The sequence below is a fragment of the Bubalus bubalis genome, chromosome 23 (assembly GCF_019923935.1).
Source record: "Bubalus bubalis isolate 160015118507 breed Murrah chromosome 23, NDDB_SH_1, whole genome shotgun sequence".
NCBI lineage: Eukaryota > Metazoa > Chordata > Mammalia > Artiodactyla > Bovidae > Bubalus > Bubalus bubalis.
This window is the reverse complement of record NC_059179.1, coordinates 51,902,343-51,920,699: the sequence shown is the minus strand read 5'-3', so window position 1 is coordinate 51,920,699 and position 18,357 is coordinate 51,902,343. Positions and strand designations below refer to the sequence as shown.

Genomic DNA, 18,357 nt, shown 5'->3' with positions numbered 1-18,357 from the left:
GCTCCCCACCAGAGCAGAGGGGGCTAGAGGCAAGCCTCGCTCAGCCACAGGGCAGGCGGTGGGGTTGGCCTGGGGGTGGGGGTAGAGCGCCGCACTGCAGATGGTCATGAAGGTGACAGTCCCCTGAACCCTGAAAGGGCTGGGGCATTAAAAGCAGCTGGGGAAGTGCTGCCCGGCCTTCGGAGAGGGCACACGGCTCAAGAAGGTGCCCTGTGTAGGGTCATCATAACAGGGGGAGGGCGGAGGGTCACAGCCCAGGGCTCCTGGGCTTCCACCCTGAGGGCTCCCTCAGGCGGGAGTGGGGCGTGGCGGGGAGAGTGGCGCGTCCCACCTGGGCTGCACAGTGCTCACGCATCCACACGGGCAGCCCCAGAAGCCCCACAGCCCCAGTGCGCAGCCCCAAGCGAGGCCCATGCACCGGCTGCTCTGGAGCAGGGAGCAAGGCCTCTCCCGGGCCGCGGAGGCGGGGGCGTGGCTGCCTGCAGACACACCTGCTTCCCGCCCCTGCCCAGTGGTCGAGGGCCCGCCCTGCAGCAGAGACAGGGACTCGATGGCTAGGCCTTCCAGACAAGAATGCATATAATTTTGCAGATGGCGGGAAAGTGCTTCTTGTCCAGGATTTTCAAAACTTAAAAATCTTTGTGTATGGTGTTAGAAAGTGTTCTAGTTTCATTCTTTTACAAGTGGTTGACCAGTTTTCCCAGCACCACTTGTTAAAGAGATTGTCTTTAATCCATTGTATATTCTTGCCTCCTTTGTCAAAGATAAGGTGTCCATAGATGCTTGGATTTATCTCTGGGCTTTCTATTTTGTTCCATTGATCTATATTTCTGTCTTTGTGCCAGTACCATACTGTCTCGATGACTGTGGCTTTGTAGTAGAGCCTGAAGTCAGGTAGGTTGATTCCTCCAGTTCCATTCTTCTTTCTCAAGATAGCTTTGGCTATTCCAGGTTTTTTGTATTTCCATACAAATTGTGAAATTATTTGTTCTAGCTCTGTGAAGAATACCGTTGGTAGCTTGATAGGGATTGCATTGAGTCCATAAATTGCTTTGGGTAGTATACTCATTTTCACTATATTGATTCTTCCAATCCATGAACATGGTATATATCTCCATCTATTAGTGTCCTCTTTGATTTCTTTCACCAGTGTTTTATAGTTTTCTATATATAGGTCTTTAGTTTCTTTAGGTAGATATATTCCTAAGTATTTTACTCTTTTCTTTGCAATGGTGAATGGAATTGTTTCCTTAATTTCTCTATTTTCTCATTATTAGTGTATATGAATGCAACGGATTTCTGTGTGTTGATTTTATATCCTGCAACTTTACTATATTCATTGATTAGTTCTAGTAATTTTCTGGTAGAGTATTTAGGGTTTTCTATGTAGAGGATCATGTCATCTGCAAACAGTGAGAGTTTTACTTCTTCTTTTCCAATTTGGATTCCTTTTATTTCTTTTTCTGCTCTGATTGCTGTGGCCAAAACTATGTTGAATAGTAATGGTGAACGTGGGCACCCTTGTCTTGTTCCTGACTTTCAGGGAAATGCTTTCAATTTTTCACCATTGAGGATAATGTTTGCTGTGGGTTTGTCATATATAGGTTTTATTATGTTGAGGTAAAACTCCTAGAGGAGAACATAGGCAAAACACTCTCCAACATACATCACAGCAGGATCCTCTATGACCCATCTCCCAGAATACTGGAAATAAAAGCAAAAATAAACAAATGGGACCTAATTAAACTTAAAAGCTTCTGCACAACAAAGGAAACTATAAGCAAGGTGAAAAGACAGCCTTCAGAATGGGAGAAAATAATAGCAAATGAAGCAACTGACAAACAACTAATCTCAAAAATATACAAGCAACTCCTACAGTTCAATTCCAGAAAAATAAATGACCCAATCAAAAAATGGGCCAAAGAACTAAATAGACATTTCTCCAAAGAAGACATACAGATGGCTAACAAACACATGAAAAGATGCTCAACATCACTCAGTATCAGAGAAATGCAAATCAAAACCACTATGAGGTACCATTTCACACCAGTCAAAATGGCTGCGATCCAAAAGTCTACAAGCAATAAATGCTGGAGAGGGTGTGGAGAAAAGGGAACCCTCTTACACTGTTGGTGGGAATGCAAACTAGTACAGCCACTATGGAGAACAGTGTGGAGATTCCTTAAAAACTGGAATCAGAACTTCCATATGACCCAGCAATCCCACTGCTGGGCATACACACCGAGGAAACCAGAATTGAAAGAGACATGTGTACCCGAATGATCGTCACAGCACTGTTTACAATAGCCAGGACATGGAAGCAACCTAGATGTCCATCAGCAGACGAATGGATAAGAAAGCAGTGGTACATATACACAATGGAATATTTCTCAGCCACTAAAAAGAATACACTTGAATCAGTTCTAGTGAGGTGGATGAAACTGGAGCCTATTATACAGAGTGAAATAGTCAGAAAGAAAAACACCAATACAGTATAGTAATGCATATATATGGAATTTAGAAAGATGGTAACAATAACCCTGTATAGGAGACAGCAAAAGAGACACTGATGTATAGAACAGTCTTTTGGACTCTGTGGGAGAGGGAGAGGGTGGGATGATTTGGGAGAATGACATTGAAACCTGTATAATATCATATATGAAACGAGTCACCAGTCCAGGTTCGATGCACGATACTGGATGCTTGGGGCTGGTGCACTGGGACGACCCAGAGGGATGGTATGGGGAGGGAGGAAGGAGGAGGGTTCAGGATGGGGAACACGTGTATACCTGTGGTGGATTCATGTTGATATATGGCAAAACCAATACTATATTGTAAAGTTAAAAAATAAAATTAAATTTAAAAAAAAACTTAAAAATCTAATTTCCTCCTCCTTTCCAATTTGTGCCCTTAATTTCAACTTTCCCAAGTTTCCTCGTGCTGTATTTTGATGGCATCAACGACATTAACAAAGTAAAAGGTTAACACAAATGAACATCCAAGGACCAGGTTCGGTGGAATCTCTGGAGCTGGGGCCCCGCCTTTGACACGCCTGCAGGCACTTCCCCTCAGGTGGCCGAGCCAGCACCACCGGTGGGCCCTCACGGGACATCCTCCCAGCCCAGGGCCCACAGGGCACCCTCCCCGGGAGGGAGGGTCACAGCCAGGGAGGGAACAGCACCAGCTTGGCCCCTCAGGCCCTGCAGCCGCCCAAGCAGGCCAGCGTGCGGCCCTCGGGCGCAGGAGGCAGCCTCTCGCTCGATGGGAGCCGGTCCGAGGAGTCAGCCTGTGAGCCCCACCCTGTCTCCCCAGCGCATCCACCAGCCGGACACGTGAAGTGGAGACACCTGTGGTGAGACCCAGGCTGGGCTCCCCGCAGAGCTGAGGCCCCATGGAGGCCAGGCTGGAGCCAGGGGCCAGGCTCGGTGGGAGGCACGCCTTTCTGCCTACACACAGAGGTATGCTGCAGAATGAGTCCACGCTCCAGCGTGTCGTGAACAGACAGCAGTCTGATGCAAACCCTTAAAAACATGACTCTCAGAGGGCGGTGTCCTTGGGAAGCAGCCAAAGGTGTGACAGCAAAGGAGTAAACGAAAGGACGTCAGCAGCCACTGAGCATGTGGTGCGGGCCAGGCAGCACGTTAGCGGCACGTTCTCGTGGGAAACACAGAAGCACAGAACAGGCAACTCGTGCTGCTGGCGATCATGCTCAGGTCTTTGCATCTTTGAAAAGTTCTCAGTGGATATAAGCCAGGATGCTGAGGCATTCTTTTCTGAGTGACAGAACACATGTTTTTCATTTTCTCTCTTGCTTACATTAGTTTTTGAATGTACATTATATTCTAAGCAGAATAAGATCAATAAAGGTTACTTTCCAAAAGATTTGCCAGAGAACCAGTTTTACAAAGAGCAGCCTGGGCTGTCAGATGAGTATGGAGAAGACGAGGGGTTTCTATAGAAGTCAGGGGCTTGTCAGCAGGCCCCTCTGTGCAGCAGCCCCAGCGCCTCCCAAACCGCAGCCTGCGCTGTGCACTGAGCTGCACCCCAGCTCAGACCTCAGGGGCGCATGGACCTGCAGCAGCCTCAGTGGGGTCCCCAGTGGGCTCTACTCACAAGGTGCCTGCCTAATCAGTACCCCCAGGTGGACTGAGAGGGCTGGGAGCCCATGGGGAAGAGCTCACACTCTGCTCTGCTGGGGGTGTAACCAGAATGCCGGGGGCAGAAGGGAGAGGCATGTGGAGAGGGGCACGTGCACCCTTCCTGAAGTCCCCACCCTCTGACTGCTGGGCTGGCACCCTGACTGTTCAGGCCTCACCCCACTTCCTGCCAGCTCACTTTCCTCCAACCCAGGGACCTTCTCCCCCTGCACATCTTCTCCCACTCCCAGGACCCGCAGATGTCCAGTGCACACCATTAAGCCAGGCTGGCCAACTCTCTGGGCCAGCAGGCAGGCCTTGAACATGCACAGGGGTGCAAGGTGGGCTCAGACACCCAGGAAACCCCTGTGTGTCCCCAAAGCTCTGTGAGGAGCTGCCCTGGGACCTGGTGACTTGCCCTCCTCACTGCACCCGAGGCTCTGCCCAGTCCCTTTGGACATTAGCCTGAGCATCTTCCTCATCAGGGCTCCCGTCCAAGAGAGAACTTCATGTTCACATACGCCAGCACCGTGGTCCCTGAGATCATAGCAGTGTCTCTCTTACAGCCCAAGGGTGGGGCACAGGGGAAGGGCCGGGAGGTGGGAGGCAGCAGACAGACACTCCAAGAGCCCAGCGCAGTGGTGGCCACCGCAGGCTGGCCAGACCCCGGAGTTAAACATGGAGGGTGGGCGGTAATCAGTGGCAGTGCTGGACAGGCCCTGCAGGCAAGGATCACAGGAGAAGGAAGCCTGGTCCTTCCCAGGGTGCTGAGTGGGAGGTGGGGGTCCAGAAAGGTCTACACGTAGGGGAGGGGCCTGGTCATTTGCATCTGATACCAGACCCGCACAGGGAAGAAGACACAGGGCAACTAGCTTCCGAAAGAGGGTGTGGTCAGGGAGCTGTGGTCACAGGGGCTTGGTGGGGGCATCAGGGCTGGGCATGCATGAACGCTAGGGACCCTGGCACACCTGAGCCAGGTCAAGCAACATCCACAGAGGAAAGGAGGGGTGGCCTGGAGCTGGTTCATCAGGGACGCCACCTCCCTCCCCCCGCCTCACACACACACACACACACACACACACACACACAACTCAGAAGAACCGTGAGGGCAAGAGTCGACAGCTAAAGACCCTCGGAGCCCACCCCAGACCAGGGCGAGGCAGAGAGGGGGCCAGAAACAGATCCCAGGCCGTGGTGGGCATCTGAGGAGTGTCTGAGATGAATTATGGCTGAGACATTTAATAAAACTCTTTAAGAAACAAGGAGGATGAAAGCCCCAGACACACTGGCCTCTCCCCTGCCCTGGTCTCGCTGATGTCCCCTGGAGCCGGCTTGTGGTCAGCACGTCCTGGGGCAGAGGCCGCTGGGGTCTTCCTTCCCAGCCTGAGGTGTGAGGAGGCCCTGGCTATGAAGAGCCCCGCCTGCATTGAAAGAGAAAGACACTGGTTGGGGACCCTCAACAATTCCTCAGAGACCCAGGACTCCTGGGCCCTGGCTTCCTGCTCACCGTGAGGCCAGAGGGCAAGACAAGGGCAGGGCAGGGGCCGGGCTGCTGCTGGCGCGCATCCTCCCAAAGCTGCTCAGCCCCTACAGCGGCTGCCGCTCGAAAGGAAGCCCAAAGAGAAGCCCAGGCCCCTCCCTAAACCCCGAGTCTGCCCCTGAGAAGATTCTAGTCTAAGGGACAACGTGGAGGCGGAAACCAAGTGTCCCGGCACCAAGCCTGCACGGGAGTGAGTCACACGCACGCGGGAGGAGTTCTCCGGCTTTGGATGCAGGGGCGGGGCGGGGGGACGGGGGCGGGGCGCGGCGGGGGCGGGGCGGGGCGGGGCGGGGCGCGGCGGGGGCGGGGCGCGGGGCGGGGCGGGGCTTTGGATGCAGGGGCGGGGCGGGGGCGGGGCGGGGCGGAGCGGGGCGGGGCGGGGCCCTGGGCGCAGCACCAGCACAGCAGCAAGAGCGCCACGGGCGCCACGACGCGGAGCTGCGCACCCGTGGGGCTCAGGAGGGCCCCCTCCTCCGCGTCGCCCTCCTCGGGCTCGGGCTCCGCCGCGTCGTCATACTCCTCCTCCAGCGCCGCGGCCGCGGACGCTCCAGCAGCCTCGTCTTTCTCCCCCGCGGCAGCAGCTCCAATGTCCTCATACACACCTTCTGAGGGCAGACTCCCCGACATTCCTGAACCTGCAGGGGTCACACCAGAGCCCTTTAGCGGAGACACTCCGAGCAGTTAAGCCCGCCCACGGGGCCCCTGCGAGGTGGACCCTGGGCTCCTCTGCCGCAGCTCCCCACCAACAGCCACACGCTTCCCCAGGCACAGCCTGTGGGAGCCGTCCCCAGCTGCATGGAGGACAGAGGGGTGCAGATACCCCTGGAGCCCTCTGTCCCACCCAGACAGCCCTGGGACTGTGGATTCCCCCGTCTGGCCCCTCTCAGAAGTGGGGCAGGGCCCAGCGTCTCCAGTCACCAACACCTCATGGACTGACTTCGCAGGAAGTTGCCACAGGCTGTGGCGGAGGGGCACGGACAGGCAGAACCTGTGACGGGCTAGGCTCTCAAAGCACCCCCCAGCCTCCCCACCCCAGGGACCAGGACCAACCCCACCCACCATGCCCACCTACCCCTGCAGGCGCCTCTGCCCCGGAACCACTGTGCCCCCAGGACCAGTGAGGTGACGAGCAGCAGGGTGCCGAGCGCCAGGCCGAGGGCCATGGGCAGAGTCCCAGCCTCGAGGGCAGGCGCCGGGACCAGAGGACTGCCTGGGAAGACAGCGAGAGGAGGGTCTCCCCTGTGTGCCTGCTCCTCCTGGGGCATTGTGACCCTCGGCCTGGACCACCGGAGCCCCTGGCGGGGGGCACCCAGAGGAGAGGTGGGCCCTGTGGTCACAGCGCTAAATCCAGGAGGGGGCCGGGGAAGTAGGGGCCAGGAGAGCAGCTCTTAGCGTCCTGACCGCGTTAGATTCCATGTCTAAGAGGACACAGTGTACCAGAACCGAACCCCGCAGTTGGCAAGAGAAAGGCCCAGAGGAGAGGCCCGGCAGGTGGCCCAGCAGGGCCTGGGCTGGCCCACCCTCCCTGGGCTCTCTGCCTGCCTGGCCCAGGGCACCTGCAGAGACGAGCGTCTCCAGCACAGCAGTCCTGGGGTCCTGACCTCCACCCACCAGCCAGGTGGATGCAGGCGAGTCCACAGCACCTCTGAGGCAGAGCCCCTAGAGGGCCCCTCGGAGTGGGGCAGAGCCCCCATGCAGAGCCCCTCGGGTGGGGCATAGTCCCTACAGGGCCCCTCTGGGTGGGGCAGAGTCCCTACAGGGCCCCTCTGAGTGGGGCAGGGCCCCCATGCAGAGCCCCTGGGGTGGGGCAGGCGCCTCTGCGTGGGCCAGGGCCCCACGTAGGGGCCCTCCAGTTGAGGCAGGAGGGCCAGAGCTGAAGCCTGAGGAAGTGCTCACCTACCTGATGCTGAACGTAGGGTGACGGCCCCTGTGTCACCTGCAGGAGAAGTGGGTGGGATCCAAGTGGGAGCCTGGGCTGTGGCCAGCCATCACCCCGGAGCAGCACCCCAGCCCCCTCAGGCTGAAACAGAGCTCATGGAGACGGCCTCTGCCCCAGCATCCAAGGGACCAGCATGGAGCAGCCTCAGGGCTGGATTCTGCAGCACCCAGGGCTGAGAGGGCCTCCAAAAGAACCCACCAGGTGTTCCATCCCAAGGCCCTAGGAAGGCCTCACCTACCCACTCACCCCATGGAGGGACAGGCAGACACCAGGATCACTCACCCCATGGAAGGACAGACGGACCCCCCCCCACCCCGACCACTCACTTGCACAGCGCACGCCCGCATCCTCCTTATGCCCACAGTCTCCGCGGCCCCACGGCTCCGACGGGCAGCCCCACAGGGAGGCCTCGCTGCCCCGGCACCCCACCTCATCCAGCCACACGGGCCCCGAGCCTGGTCCGAAGGCAGCCCCCGCCAGGGCGTCCACAGCCCGGCCGCACCCCAGCTGCCGGCACACGACCTCGGCGTCCGCCAGGTCCCAGGAGTCATCACACACGGTGCCCCAGGAGCCAGCATGCCAGAGCTCCACGCGGCCGGAGCAGCGGTCCTCACCCCCGCGCACGCGCAGCTCGCCCTCCTCTGCAAGAGGGGCCTGTGGTCACCGGGGGGCAGGACCCGGATGGGAGAGGATGGGGAGCCGGTTGCGGGGGGAGAGGGGTACCTGGGCAGCTGCCCATCGAGGAGCAATTGAGGGCCTCCCCGGAATCCTGCGTCGTTGTCCCTGATGATCCTGTTGGATTTAAATAGCGGTTCACCAGGTGTAAATGCTCAGAGAAGCTTCAGAACGGAACCTGTGGAGCCCAGTGAGCCCACCACCCCCAGACATGGGTGAACGGCAGCCCCTGTGGATGACCTGTCAGGACACGGAAGCTGCCTCGAGGGCCCCCAGAGTCTGCCCACCTGCAGTAGGTGGCAGGGCCTACCTGCACAGGTGATCCAGACCTCCTCTCCACGGGTGCAAGAGTGCGGGTGCCAGGGGGCTGAGGGGCACTGCCACAGCGTGGAGCTCCGCAGCTGGCGGCACTGGATGTTGTCCACCCAGGAGGTGCCCAGGCTAGTGTGCCCCGGCCTGTTCTCCAGCCAGCCCCGCTCCCCACAGCCCAGCTGCTGGCAGATGATGGACAAGGAGGCGTCCTTCAGGGCGTTACTGCACACGGCCCCCCACGTTCCGTTGTGGAACACGTCCAACCACCCAGCACAGGGCCCGGCGCCACCTCGCAGCCTCAGGGCCACTGACTCTGGAAGACAAGCCACTCGCGTCAGAATCTCTGAAGGAGGAGGCCAAAACCAGGGACTCCCAGCACCAAGACCCATGCCAAGCTAGGGCATCTGACATCCAGCTCACATCCACCCCACATCCCCATCCATCCCCACCCAAAGATGGGAGCAGCTGCCCACAGGGAGCCAATTTAAGCCCCAGCTCTAACACTGCAATCCCTAGTAACTCAACTGACTGTAGAAACCTGTCCCTGGAAATCACTCAAATACAGAATAACCCTTTTAAACAACTGTAAAAATTCAACAACAAAAAAGGAATTAGCCCGATCTCCCGAGTGTGTCACTGGCCCTGGCTGGTCAGCGCCCAAGTAGTGTCTTGTCACCCTGGAGCGGCGAAAGCCCAGGAACAAGGGGTGTGTTAAGCCGACTATAATATGACCACACAGTGGAGTAGGACACAGCCCTCTGAAAGTAAGTCAAAAGGGCCCGTAATACATCAAGATACATACATGGGGATAAACCGAGGCATTGCGACATGAATTGCATTTGATGGGATTGTAACGAAATAAAATAAGCTTAGAAAATAAATGGCAGGAATTACATCTGTGACAGAATAAAAGCAGCCACTCAGATCCCCGCCCCTCCCTGCCCACTCACCGAGTCTACTCCCAGCCCTGGATCTGGGCTGACCTCTGACCTTCCGCCAGCCAAATGCACGGGGTGAGAGTGACCGGTGCCCGCTCCACGCCTGGGCCTCATGAGTGCCTGCCTACCTGTGATCTCCCTTGGGAACCCGGCTGCTGCCAGGCGGAATCGGGACAGCAGAGTCCCCACCCCTGCCAACATCCAGCCCCCTGCAGAGGCCTGTCCGCCAGCCAGCACCAGCAGCTGCCTGAGGAGCCCAGAGCACAGAGGAAGGAAGAGCTTCAAGCTGAAAACACAGTGGAAATTAGACCTACCTCCAAGCACAGAAAGACCGTAAGTGCCACAGAGCAAAGTGTGAAGTGGACAGCGCCTAGAGACCCTCTCCCTGGAAGCAGGACGAAACAGCAGAGCCCCCACCCCCACCAGATGCGTGACAAGGAGCGGCCCTGGGACGGCACTCGGGTCTCAGCACCCACCTGAGCAGAGGACACCGGCGTCCTCCTTGTGGCTACAGTCGTGTCGGCCCCAGCCCCTCGACGGGCACCGCCACAGCGCGGCCTCGTGGCCCTCACAGGCCAGCTCGTCCATCCAGATGCGCCCAGCCCCGGCCCCGAAGTGCGCGGCCCCCGGGGCGCCGAGCGCGTGCCCGCAGCCCAGCTGCCGGCACACCACCTGGGCGTCCCGCAGGTCCCAGCCGTCGTCACACACGGTGCCCCACTCGCCCGCCTGGAACAGCTCCACGCGCCCCGCACAGCGGCCCGGCCCCGCGGCCAGGCGCACCTGGAGGCTCCCTGCCGAAGGAGAGGCCGAGTCAGGGCGCGGGGCCCCGGGAGAGGGTCCTGGGGGCTGGGCCCGCACTCACCCGAGCACACGACGCCCGCGTCCCGCGACGCCCCCACGGACACCAGCGGGGCCGCCGACACGTTGCACCGCGTCAGGCGGGGCTCGGTGCCCGCACAGCGCACGCGGCTCAGCCCCAGGGGCACCGCCCCGCGCGCGGGCGCCGCCGCCTCGTACGCTCGCTCCGCCGCTCCGCAGCCCAGCTGCCTGCACACGACGGCCGCGCCGCGCAGGTCCCAGGCCTCGTCCAGGACGCGGCCCCACACCCCGTCCAGGGACACCTCCACGCGGCCATCGCAGCGGCTCTGTCCGTCCCTCAGCCGCAGGGCGTCGGGGAGACCTGGGGGCGGGGTGCGGGACACTGCAGGGCGGCGGGGCCAGCGGGTGGGACCCGGCCCATCCCGGGCCGAGGACGCCGCCTCCCCGCGCAGCCCTGTCCGCTCCGGCCTCCCCTCCGGCCGCGCTCGTGCTGACCCACCTGAGCAGACGGCGGCGGCTGCGTCGCCGGGGCCACAGGCGGGCACCCCCAGGGTGCTCACGGCGCAGTTCCACAGGTAGGGCTCTGTCCCCACGCAGTGCACCTCGTCCGGCCAGAGCGCGGAGGCTCCGCCCCCAAAGTGACCCCCCGGCGGTGTGGCCACCGCGTTCCCACAGTCCAGCTGGTGGCAGAGGACCGTGGCGTCTGCCAAGTCCCAGTGGGCCGCGCAGAGGGGCGCCCAGGCCCCCTGGACCTGGAGCTCCACGCGCCCCTCACAGGCGCTGCTGCCGTTGACCAGCCGGAACTCTGCAGGGGGAAGGGGTGTCGGCGTCGCTCCCCCCGCGGGCCCTGCTGTTTCTTCCCTTCACACCCAGGGTGGGGCTCCCGGGGCCCCCTCTCTGCCAGCTCCCCACCCGCCTCATTGGCAGCGCCCAGCACATACATGTGTGCAGGGCTCTGTGCCAGCCTTGGGGTCACATCCCTCTGTCCCCAAAGCCTGCTCCCTCTCCTTCCTGCCGGCAGCCCGCAGAAGCAGCACTTCCTCAAGGGGAAGGGCTCACCTCCTGGCAAGAGGCCCCTTGGAGCTGGGCCAGATGCACCCCGAGAGGGTGGGGGTGGCACAGAGGGGCCTGGCAGGGAGGGGGTAGGGCCCCCTCTGAGCCCCCTCGGAGCCCCCCTCCTGGCCTCACCTGAGCACCTGAGCCCCGCATCCTGGCCGTGCCCACACTGGTGCCCCGGCTCCCGATGGCAGTGGAACAGCAGGGACTCGTTGCCCGCACAGCGGAAGGCCTCGGCCCAGACGAGCCCAGAGCCCTGGCCGAAGTGGGCGCCCTGGGGTGTGGACACGGCTGCGCCGCACTGCAGCTCCCGGCACACCACGTGGGCAGTGGCCAGGTCCAGGTCAGCGTCACAGACGGTGCCCCAGGTGAGGCCACGCCTCACCTCCAGGCGCCCAGCACAGGAGTGCTCGCCACCCACCAGCCGGGCCTCTGTGTGCTCTGGAGGAGGAGACGGTTCCAACAGTGACAGGGGTTCTCAGCTCAGAGCTCAGTCCTGAGCCCCGCCCCCGACCATGGACCCTGAGCATCCTGCCAGAGGCGATCATCTGCCGGCAGCAGGGGCCTGCTGAGCACTGGGAGAACCAATGGTCACAGGCCACTCTGTCCCCATCAGAACAGCCGCCGCACATCCTCTGCCTCCTGGGGCGGTGGCACCAAGACCTTCCTGTCTCAGAGGCTAGGTCAAGGCCCCCTGAGGGCATGCCCCCGAGGGCACCAAGGAGAGTGGACACTTTACCTCATTTCCACCCAGAATGTACCAGGATCCAAGAGACCAGATTACCCCACTACCGACCCTGACTTGTGTGAGACCCACAGCGGTCACAGCCAGCACGGCACAGACGCGGCACACGGCCGGGACTGCACCAGCCCTCGGCTTCCCGCCCGCGCGTCTCCTGGGCCGCCCTGCACTCCTGCAGCAGCTCCCGGGCACCGGCTGTGCGTGCCCCCGGCTCCATGCTGTGCCCTCACCTCTCGGTCTCTGTCCAAAGCGAGGAGGAGCTACAGAGTCCGTTCTCAAGGAGACTTTCCTGTTTGCCTTCGCTCTTGCCTCCCCCACAACAGGTGGGCTGCACAGGGGCCGCCCCCTGACGATGGCACCCCAGGCCTCAGGTAGGACTGGGCCAGTGGGAGGCACTTATGGGGCGCACTCTGCTGCAGCCCACTCGGAGCATGGAGGGACGGCCAGCCCACGGCCAGCTCCCTGCTGTCCACACCCAACCCCACTCCAGGGTGGAGGGTCCACCTCACCTGAGCAGACCACCTGGGAGTCTCGCTGGAAGTCGCAGCCGCTGCGGAACTTGTTGTTCAGTCTGCAGTTCCGGATGGTCAGCTCGTCGCCCCCACAGGTCATGTACTTCCTGGTGACGCTGCCGTCTTGGCGGGGGGCCTGCAGGGCAGGGCCGCACCCCAGCTCCCGGCAGAACACTGTGGCCTCCTCCTGGTGCAGGCCACAGAGGCGGTCCACCCCGTTCACATTCCTGATCTCAGGGAGCCCTGCACAGGGGCTCCGGCCCTTCACCAGCCGCACCTCCCGGAAAGTGCCGTCTGCGAAGCACACAGGGCGTGGCACACAATACAGGCTCTGCCGACCGCGCAGCCTCAGGCCTCGGCGACAGCCGTCCCCAGCAGGGCCCTGCCGGGGCCAGACCAGCCCTGGGCCTCGCTGAGGGGTCAGCGCGGGGCTGCTCAGAGGCCCTCTTGGCTCAACGATCTCTGGACACCCTTGTTGATTTTTCAGCACAGACGCCTGCATTCTCGCTTTGCTCTGGGCCCCACAAACCGCCCGGTGGGTCAGCTCAGACAGGACGTGAAGCGCCGGACACAGCCCTGGGCCCTCCAGACAGACCTCCAGGGAGAACATGTGAGCTGGCGACGGTGACAAGACGCCTGCACAGTCCGTGGGGCCCCCTCGAGTGTCGCCCCACCCCTGCCTGCGTGTCCACCCCCTCACTGCTCTTCTACCTGCCTGTGCATGCCCTCTCGGTCCCTCCCCGGACAGCAGGCTTTGTGCAGCCAATTTCGTAGTTTACTCACGGCTGCATCCCCAGCACCCAGAGCACTGCCCCTGCCTTGTAAGAAGGGATTTGTTAAGCAAAACACTGGGACTGCTGACACAGGAGGGAGGGAGAGCTGAGAGCCGGCCCGTCTCAGGTGGCTCTGGGGCCCCCTCCCCCCCCACACCCCGACCCATGACTTACTGGAGCACAGAGCCACCACCACCCACTCATAGGGGCACGCGCTCTTCGTCCAGGCCCCCAGGCTGCACCCCCAGAGGGAGGCCTCGTCTCCCCTGCAGGACACGTTGTGGAGCCAGGGCTGCACCGTCTCTCCGGGCAGCGGGACGTACTTGGGGGCGCCCACGGCCCCACCGCAGCCCAGCTGCCTGCAGACCACGGACGCCTCCTTCAGCGTCCACTCCCGGTTGCACACGTGTCCCCACGTCCCTTCATGCCGGACCAGCACCACCCCGTCGCATGGACTGGGCCGGTAGGCCAACCGCAGGCCGTCGGGTCCACCTGCAGATGGAGCGGGCCAGTGAGGGCTGGCGACAGCGGGGCGGGCAGTGCAGACACAGCGCCCAGGCCTGCCGAGGCCGCTGCGCAAAGGCCCGTGCCCGCAGAGCGGTCCCGACGGCTGGTGCGGCAGGGGCCCTGAGTGCCGTCCTTGGCCCGCCGGAGCCCCCACGTCCTGGGTGACCGCAGGCCTGAAGCATGCAAGTCCCCTGTCCTCTACCTGAACCGGGGGGCTCCTCCCACCACCCACTCCAGCCTCCAGCGGAAGGTCATTTCCTAGCAGCCCCGCAGCCCCCCATCTTCCTGCTCACTCCTGCCCCACCCCCGACTGCCCACCACCTGTCCCCCAGCTCACTTTCCTGGGGGCTGCCTCCTGGGTCTCCAAGAGTCTCAGCCGCCCCCTGACCTTCCAATCCCACTGGGAGCAGGGCTGCACCCCTCACTAGGCCCCTCACCCCAGTCTTTCCTGCACAGCCCCCTCGTCTCGGGCCCTGGACCGTCTGTCCTCCCCACCACACCGCAGCCCCGGAAGCCCCTTGTCTCAGCCCCTGGACCATCCATCCTCCCACCGAGCCCTCGGCTGATGCAGGGGGTGACATAGGCTCCACAGGGAGTATGCCCAGCTTGGGCCAGACCACCTCCAGGGCCTGGGGTGTCTCGTTGGGGTATTCATGGGACAGGAGAGAGTCCAGGACTCACCAGGGAGCAGAGAGAGGGAGACCCCCCCAGCCCTCAGTATAGAAGAAGGCACAGCACTCCTACCGCCCGCCAGGCCTCATCCACCGCGCCCACCGACCCCCAAAGCCCCTCACGCCCACCCCTTCTCCTCTGGACATATGCGGGCACAGCATGTGCCTTCTTAACACCAACCAGCGCCCCTCCCGCCAGCCAACCTCACTGCGCTTCAGAGCCCAGACCCCCGCTTCACGCGCTTCAGCATCACCACCCAGACCCCACCCCACCCACCGTGCCCCTCTGTCCAGCTTTCTGTCACCTCCTGCTGGACCCTGGATCAACCTGCCCAGTGACCTTTCCTCCCATCAGCCCCCAGGGCACTGCACGGGGCCACCCTCACCCCCTCCCCAGCCCTAAGACACACTCACACACGTCCGCACACAGCTGCCCAGACTTCTCTCATGTGCATCCCTGCCTGTACTTGGCATTCACACTCTCCGCGGTGCCCACACGCAGATCGCACAGCGCACTCTCACCCCAGCCTCTCTGTGCTGTCTCCCGCAGGACACCTGTCCACAGCTCCTGCCGTGACTTAGCCTCTTGGCTTCTGGACACAGCAGCCCCCACCCCACCCCCACCCTGATGTGGCATCTCTCCGGGGCTGGCTCTCCTCCATGGCCCAGCACCAAACCACGCTCACCATCACAGCCAGGAGCCCCCAGCTCCCCTACACCCACCCACCACCTGCCTGCCCCGAGGGAAGGAGACGGGGCGGCTCCCTGCAGAACCCATCAGCATCCCCTGTCCGTCTGGGTCACTGGGGCCAGACACCAGCCGTTCCCCTCACTCCATCTGGACTCTGGCCAGCCTTGCAGCCTGGACTCCAAGTGGCGGGGCCCGGGGCTCTGGGCTTACCCCAAGTGGAACCTGCTCAGTCAGCGCAGGGACCAGAGTCTCTGGGTGTCTGCACTTTGGAGCCCCACATGTCTTCTGCCCTAGGATGTGCCCCCACTGGGGCTGAGCAAGACCCCAGCAGACAGCTGATCACAACAGCGGACCCTCACACCCCAGGGCCTCAGCCTCTGTGGAGCAAAGCCTACAGAAGGTTCCATGGACGGAGGAAGGAAACTCTTACCAGTGGGGGCGGCCCTGGCCCTGAGGAGGAGGACGCCGAGTCCCAAGGCCCAGAGAGCCAGCCTCATGGCCCCACGGCTGCGAGCCTCAGTCAGCTCCCGCAGCTCAGCCCGAGCAAGGGCGGGGATCTCGACCCAGGGCAACACACACGCAGAGCCGCCAGCAGCCCCTCAGGACCAATGCCACCGTGCGGCCTTTCCAGCGCGTATCAGTGGCTCTGTCTCTCCATCTGCGGCAGAGCAGCCAATGGCCTGGCGGCCCTGAGCTTCACCAGACTGGGCGGGGGGCCCAGCCTTCGGGTTTCCTCCTCTGCTGATAGCGCTGACAGGGCAGCTGCACTCAGACCCCACAGACAGGCAGGTGGCCCAATGGGCTCACAGCCACAGCAGCAGCCAAGCCCTGCCCTCCACCCAGGCTTCAGCTCCCTTCGTGGTGGTGAGACAGTGACCCCAGATGTCATGGGGACTAGCAGGGACACAGTAGGAGCCGCAAAGCACAGAAGAACAAGACAGGCCATGACGGCTTTGCAAGGGCTCTGAGACCTAAACTATCATTGGAACTAAGGCCACAAAAGAAGACTGGAACCTACACATTGAGTCTAAACAGAATGGCCGTCTGCTGAAATAGAAGACTTAAACAGAAGCCAGAGTGTCTGACATCACAACCAATGTGCCTGGGGTACAACTGAAAATCACTGGCCATGAGAAGAACCAGGGGAACCACAGCTGATGGTAAAAGACAATCAGCTACCAATACTCGTCAAATTATCTGATGAGGACTTTCAGTCACCATGAAGATGCTTCTATTATAAATTGCAAATTCTTTTTAAATAAATGAAAAAAATTCCAGCAAAGAAATAGAAGTTATAAAAATGAAACTGGAACACTCATACTTTGCAGTCGGAACAGTAAAACACCGCAGCCACTTTGGGCAACCACCTGGCAGTTGTTCCAAATGTTAAACACAGAGGTTCCCCGGGGCTTCCCGGGGGCTCAGACGCTGAAGAATCTGCCGGCAACGTGGGAGACCTGGGTACAATGCGTGGGTTGGGAAGATCCCCCTGAGGAGGGCATGACAACCCACTCCAGTACTGTTGCCTGGAGAATCCCCATGGACAGAGGAGCCTGGTGGGCTACAGTCCATGGGGTCGCAAGGAGTTGGACATGACTAAGCGACCAAGCACAGCACAGCACACAGTGGTTCCCCATGACCCAGAAATCCTGTGTATCAAAAAGAAATGAAGTTATGTCCAAGATAGGTGACAAGGCTATATGGTGCAAATAGGGGAATTACAGACATTACTTTACAAAGTAGTAATCATTTAAATGGAGTATAATCTGTAAAAATACTGAAACTCTGCTGTACACTGAAGGCTCAGGAGATAAAGAATCTACCTGCAATGCAGGAGACCAGGGTTCGATCCCTGGGTTGGGAATATCCCCTGGAGAAGGAAATGGCTACCCACGCCAGTACTCTTGCCTGGAGAATTCCATGACAGAGGAGCCTGGCAGGCTACGGTCTGTAGGGTCACAAAGAGTCAGACATCATTGAGCAACTAACAGATACACCTGAAACTCATATAAAACTGCAAATCAGCTATCCTGGAATATTTTAAAGATATGTTCACATTAAAGCCTGTGCATAAATGTTCATAGTAGCATTAAGCTAAGTCACTTCAGTCGTGTCCGACTCTGTGCAACCCCATAGACGGCAGCCCACCAGGCTCCCCCGTCCCTGGGATTCTCCAGGCAAGAACACTGGAGTGGGTTGCCATTTCCTTCTCCAATGCATGAAGGTGAAAACTGACAGTGAAGTCGCTCAGTCGTGTCCGACTCTTAGCAACCCCATGGACTGCAGCCTACCAGGCTCCTCCGTCCATGGGATTTTCCAGGCAAGAGTACTGGAGTGGGGTGCCATTGCCTTCTCCGCATAGTAGCATTATTCGCAATAGAAAAAATAGAAACAACCTAATGCACTCCAGTCAACAAGCAGATAAACGGTCACATATCTACACCACAAAACATTCAACTCAGTTCAGTTGCTCACTCATGTCCGACACTTTGCAACCCCATGGACTGCAGCACGCCAGGCTTCCCTGTCCATCACCAACTCCCAGAGCTTGCTCAAACTCAAGTCCATCGAGTCGGTGATGCATCCAACCCTTTCATCCTCTGTCGGCCCCTTCTCCACCTGCCTTCAGTCTTGCCCAGCATCAGGGTCTTAACCAATGAGTCAGCTCTTCACACCCGGTGAGCAAGGACTACAGTTTCAGCCTCAGTATCAGTGCTTCCAAAGACTGATTCCCTTTATCTCCTTGCATCCAAGGGACTCTCAAGAGTCTTCTCCCACACCACAGTTCAAAAGCATCAATTCCTCAGCTCAGCTTTCTTTATGGTCCGATTCTCACATCCAAACATGACTACTGTAAAAACCATAGCTTTGACTAGACGGACCTTTATCGGCAAAGTAATGTTTCTGCGTTTTAATACGCTGTCTAGGTTTGTCATAGCTTTTCTTCCAAGGAGCAAGTGTCTTTTAATTTCATGGCTGCAGTCACCATCTGCAGTGATTTTGGAGCCCAAGAAAATTAAGTCTCTCACTGTTTCCATTGTGTCCC

At 59.9% G+C, this 18,357-nt stretch overlaps 1 protein-coding gene across 1 annotated transcript; it reads right to left on the bottom strand.

Moving 5' to 3' along the window:
• Positions 1-4,656: 4,656 nt before the first annotated feature.
• LOC102399737 (scavenger receptor cysteine-rich domain-containing protein SCART1) lies at positions 4,657-16,805 on the bottom strand. The gene is made up of 14 exons (XM_025273941.2): positions 15,742-16,805; positions 13,617-13,934; positions 12,667-12,963; positions 11,548-11,856; positions 10,859-11,164; positions 10,403-10,720; positions 10,017-10,331; positions 8,601-8,915; positions 8,339-8,407; positions 7,942-8,256; positions 7,577-7,612; positions 6,749-6,886; positions 6,123-6,311; positions 4,657-5,557 (listed from the first exon to the last, which is right to left on the bottom strand). The coding sequence occupies exons 1-14, from the start codon at positions 15,806-15,808 to the stop codon at positions 5,475-5,477; spliced, it is 3,075 nt and encodes a 1,024-aa protein (XP_025129726.1). The 5' UTR covers positions 15,809-16,805; the 3' UTR covers positions 4,657-5,474.
• Between the last annotated feature and the right edge of the window lie 1,552 nt (positions 16,806-18,357).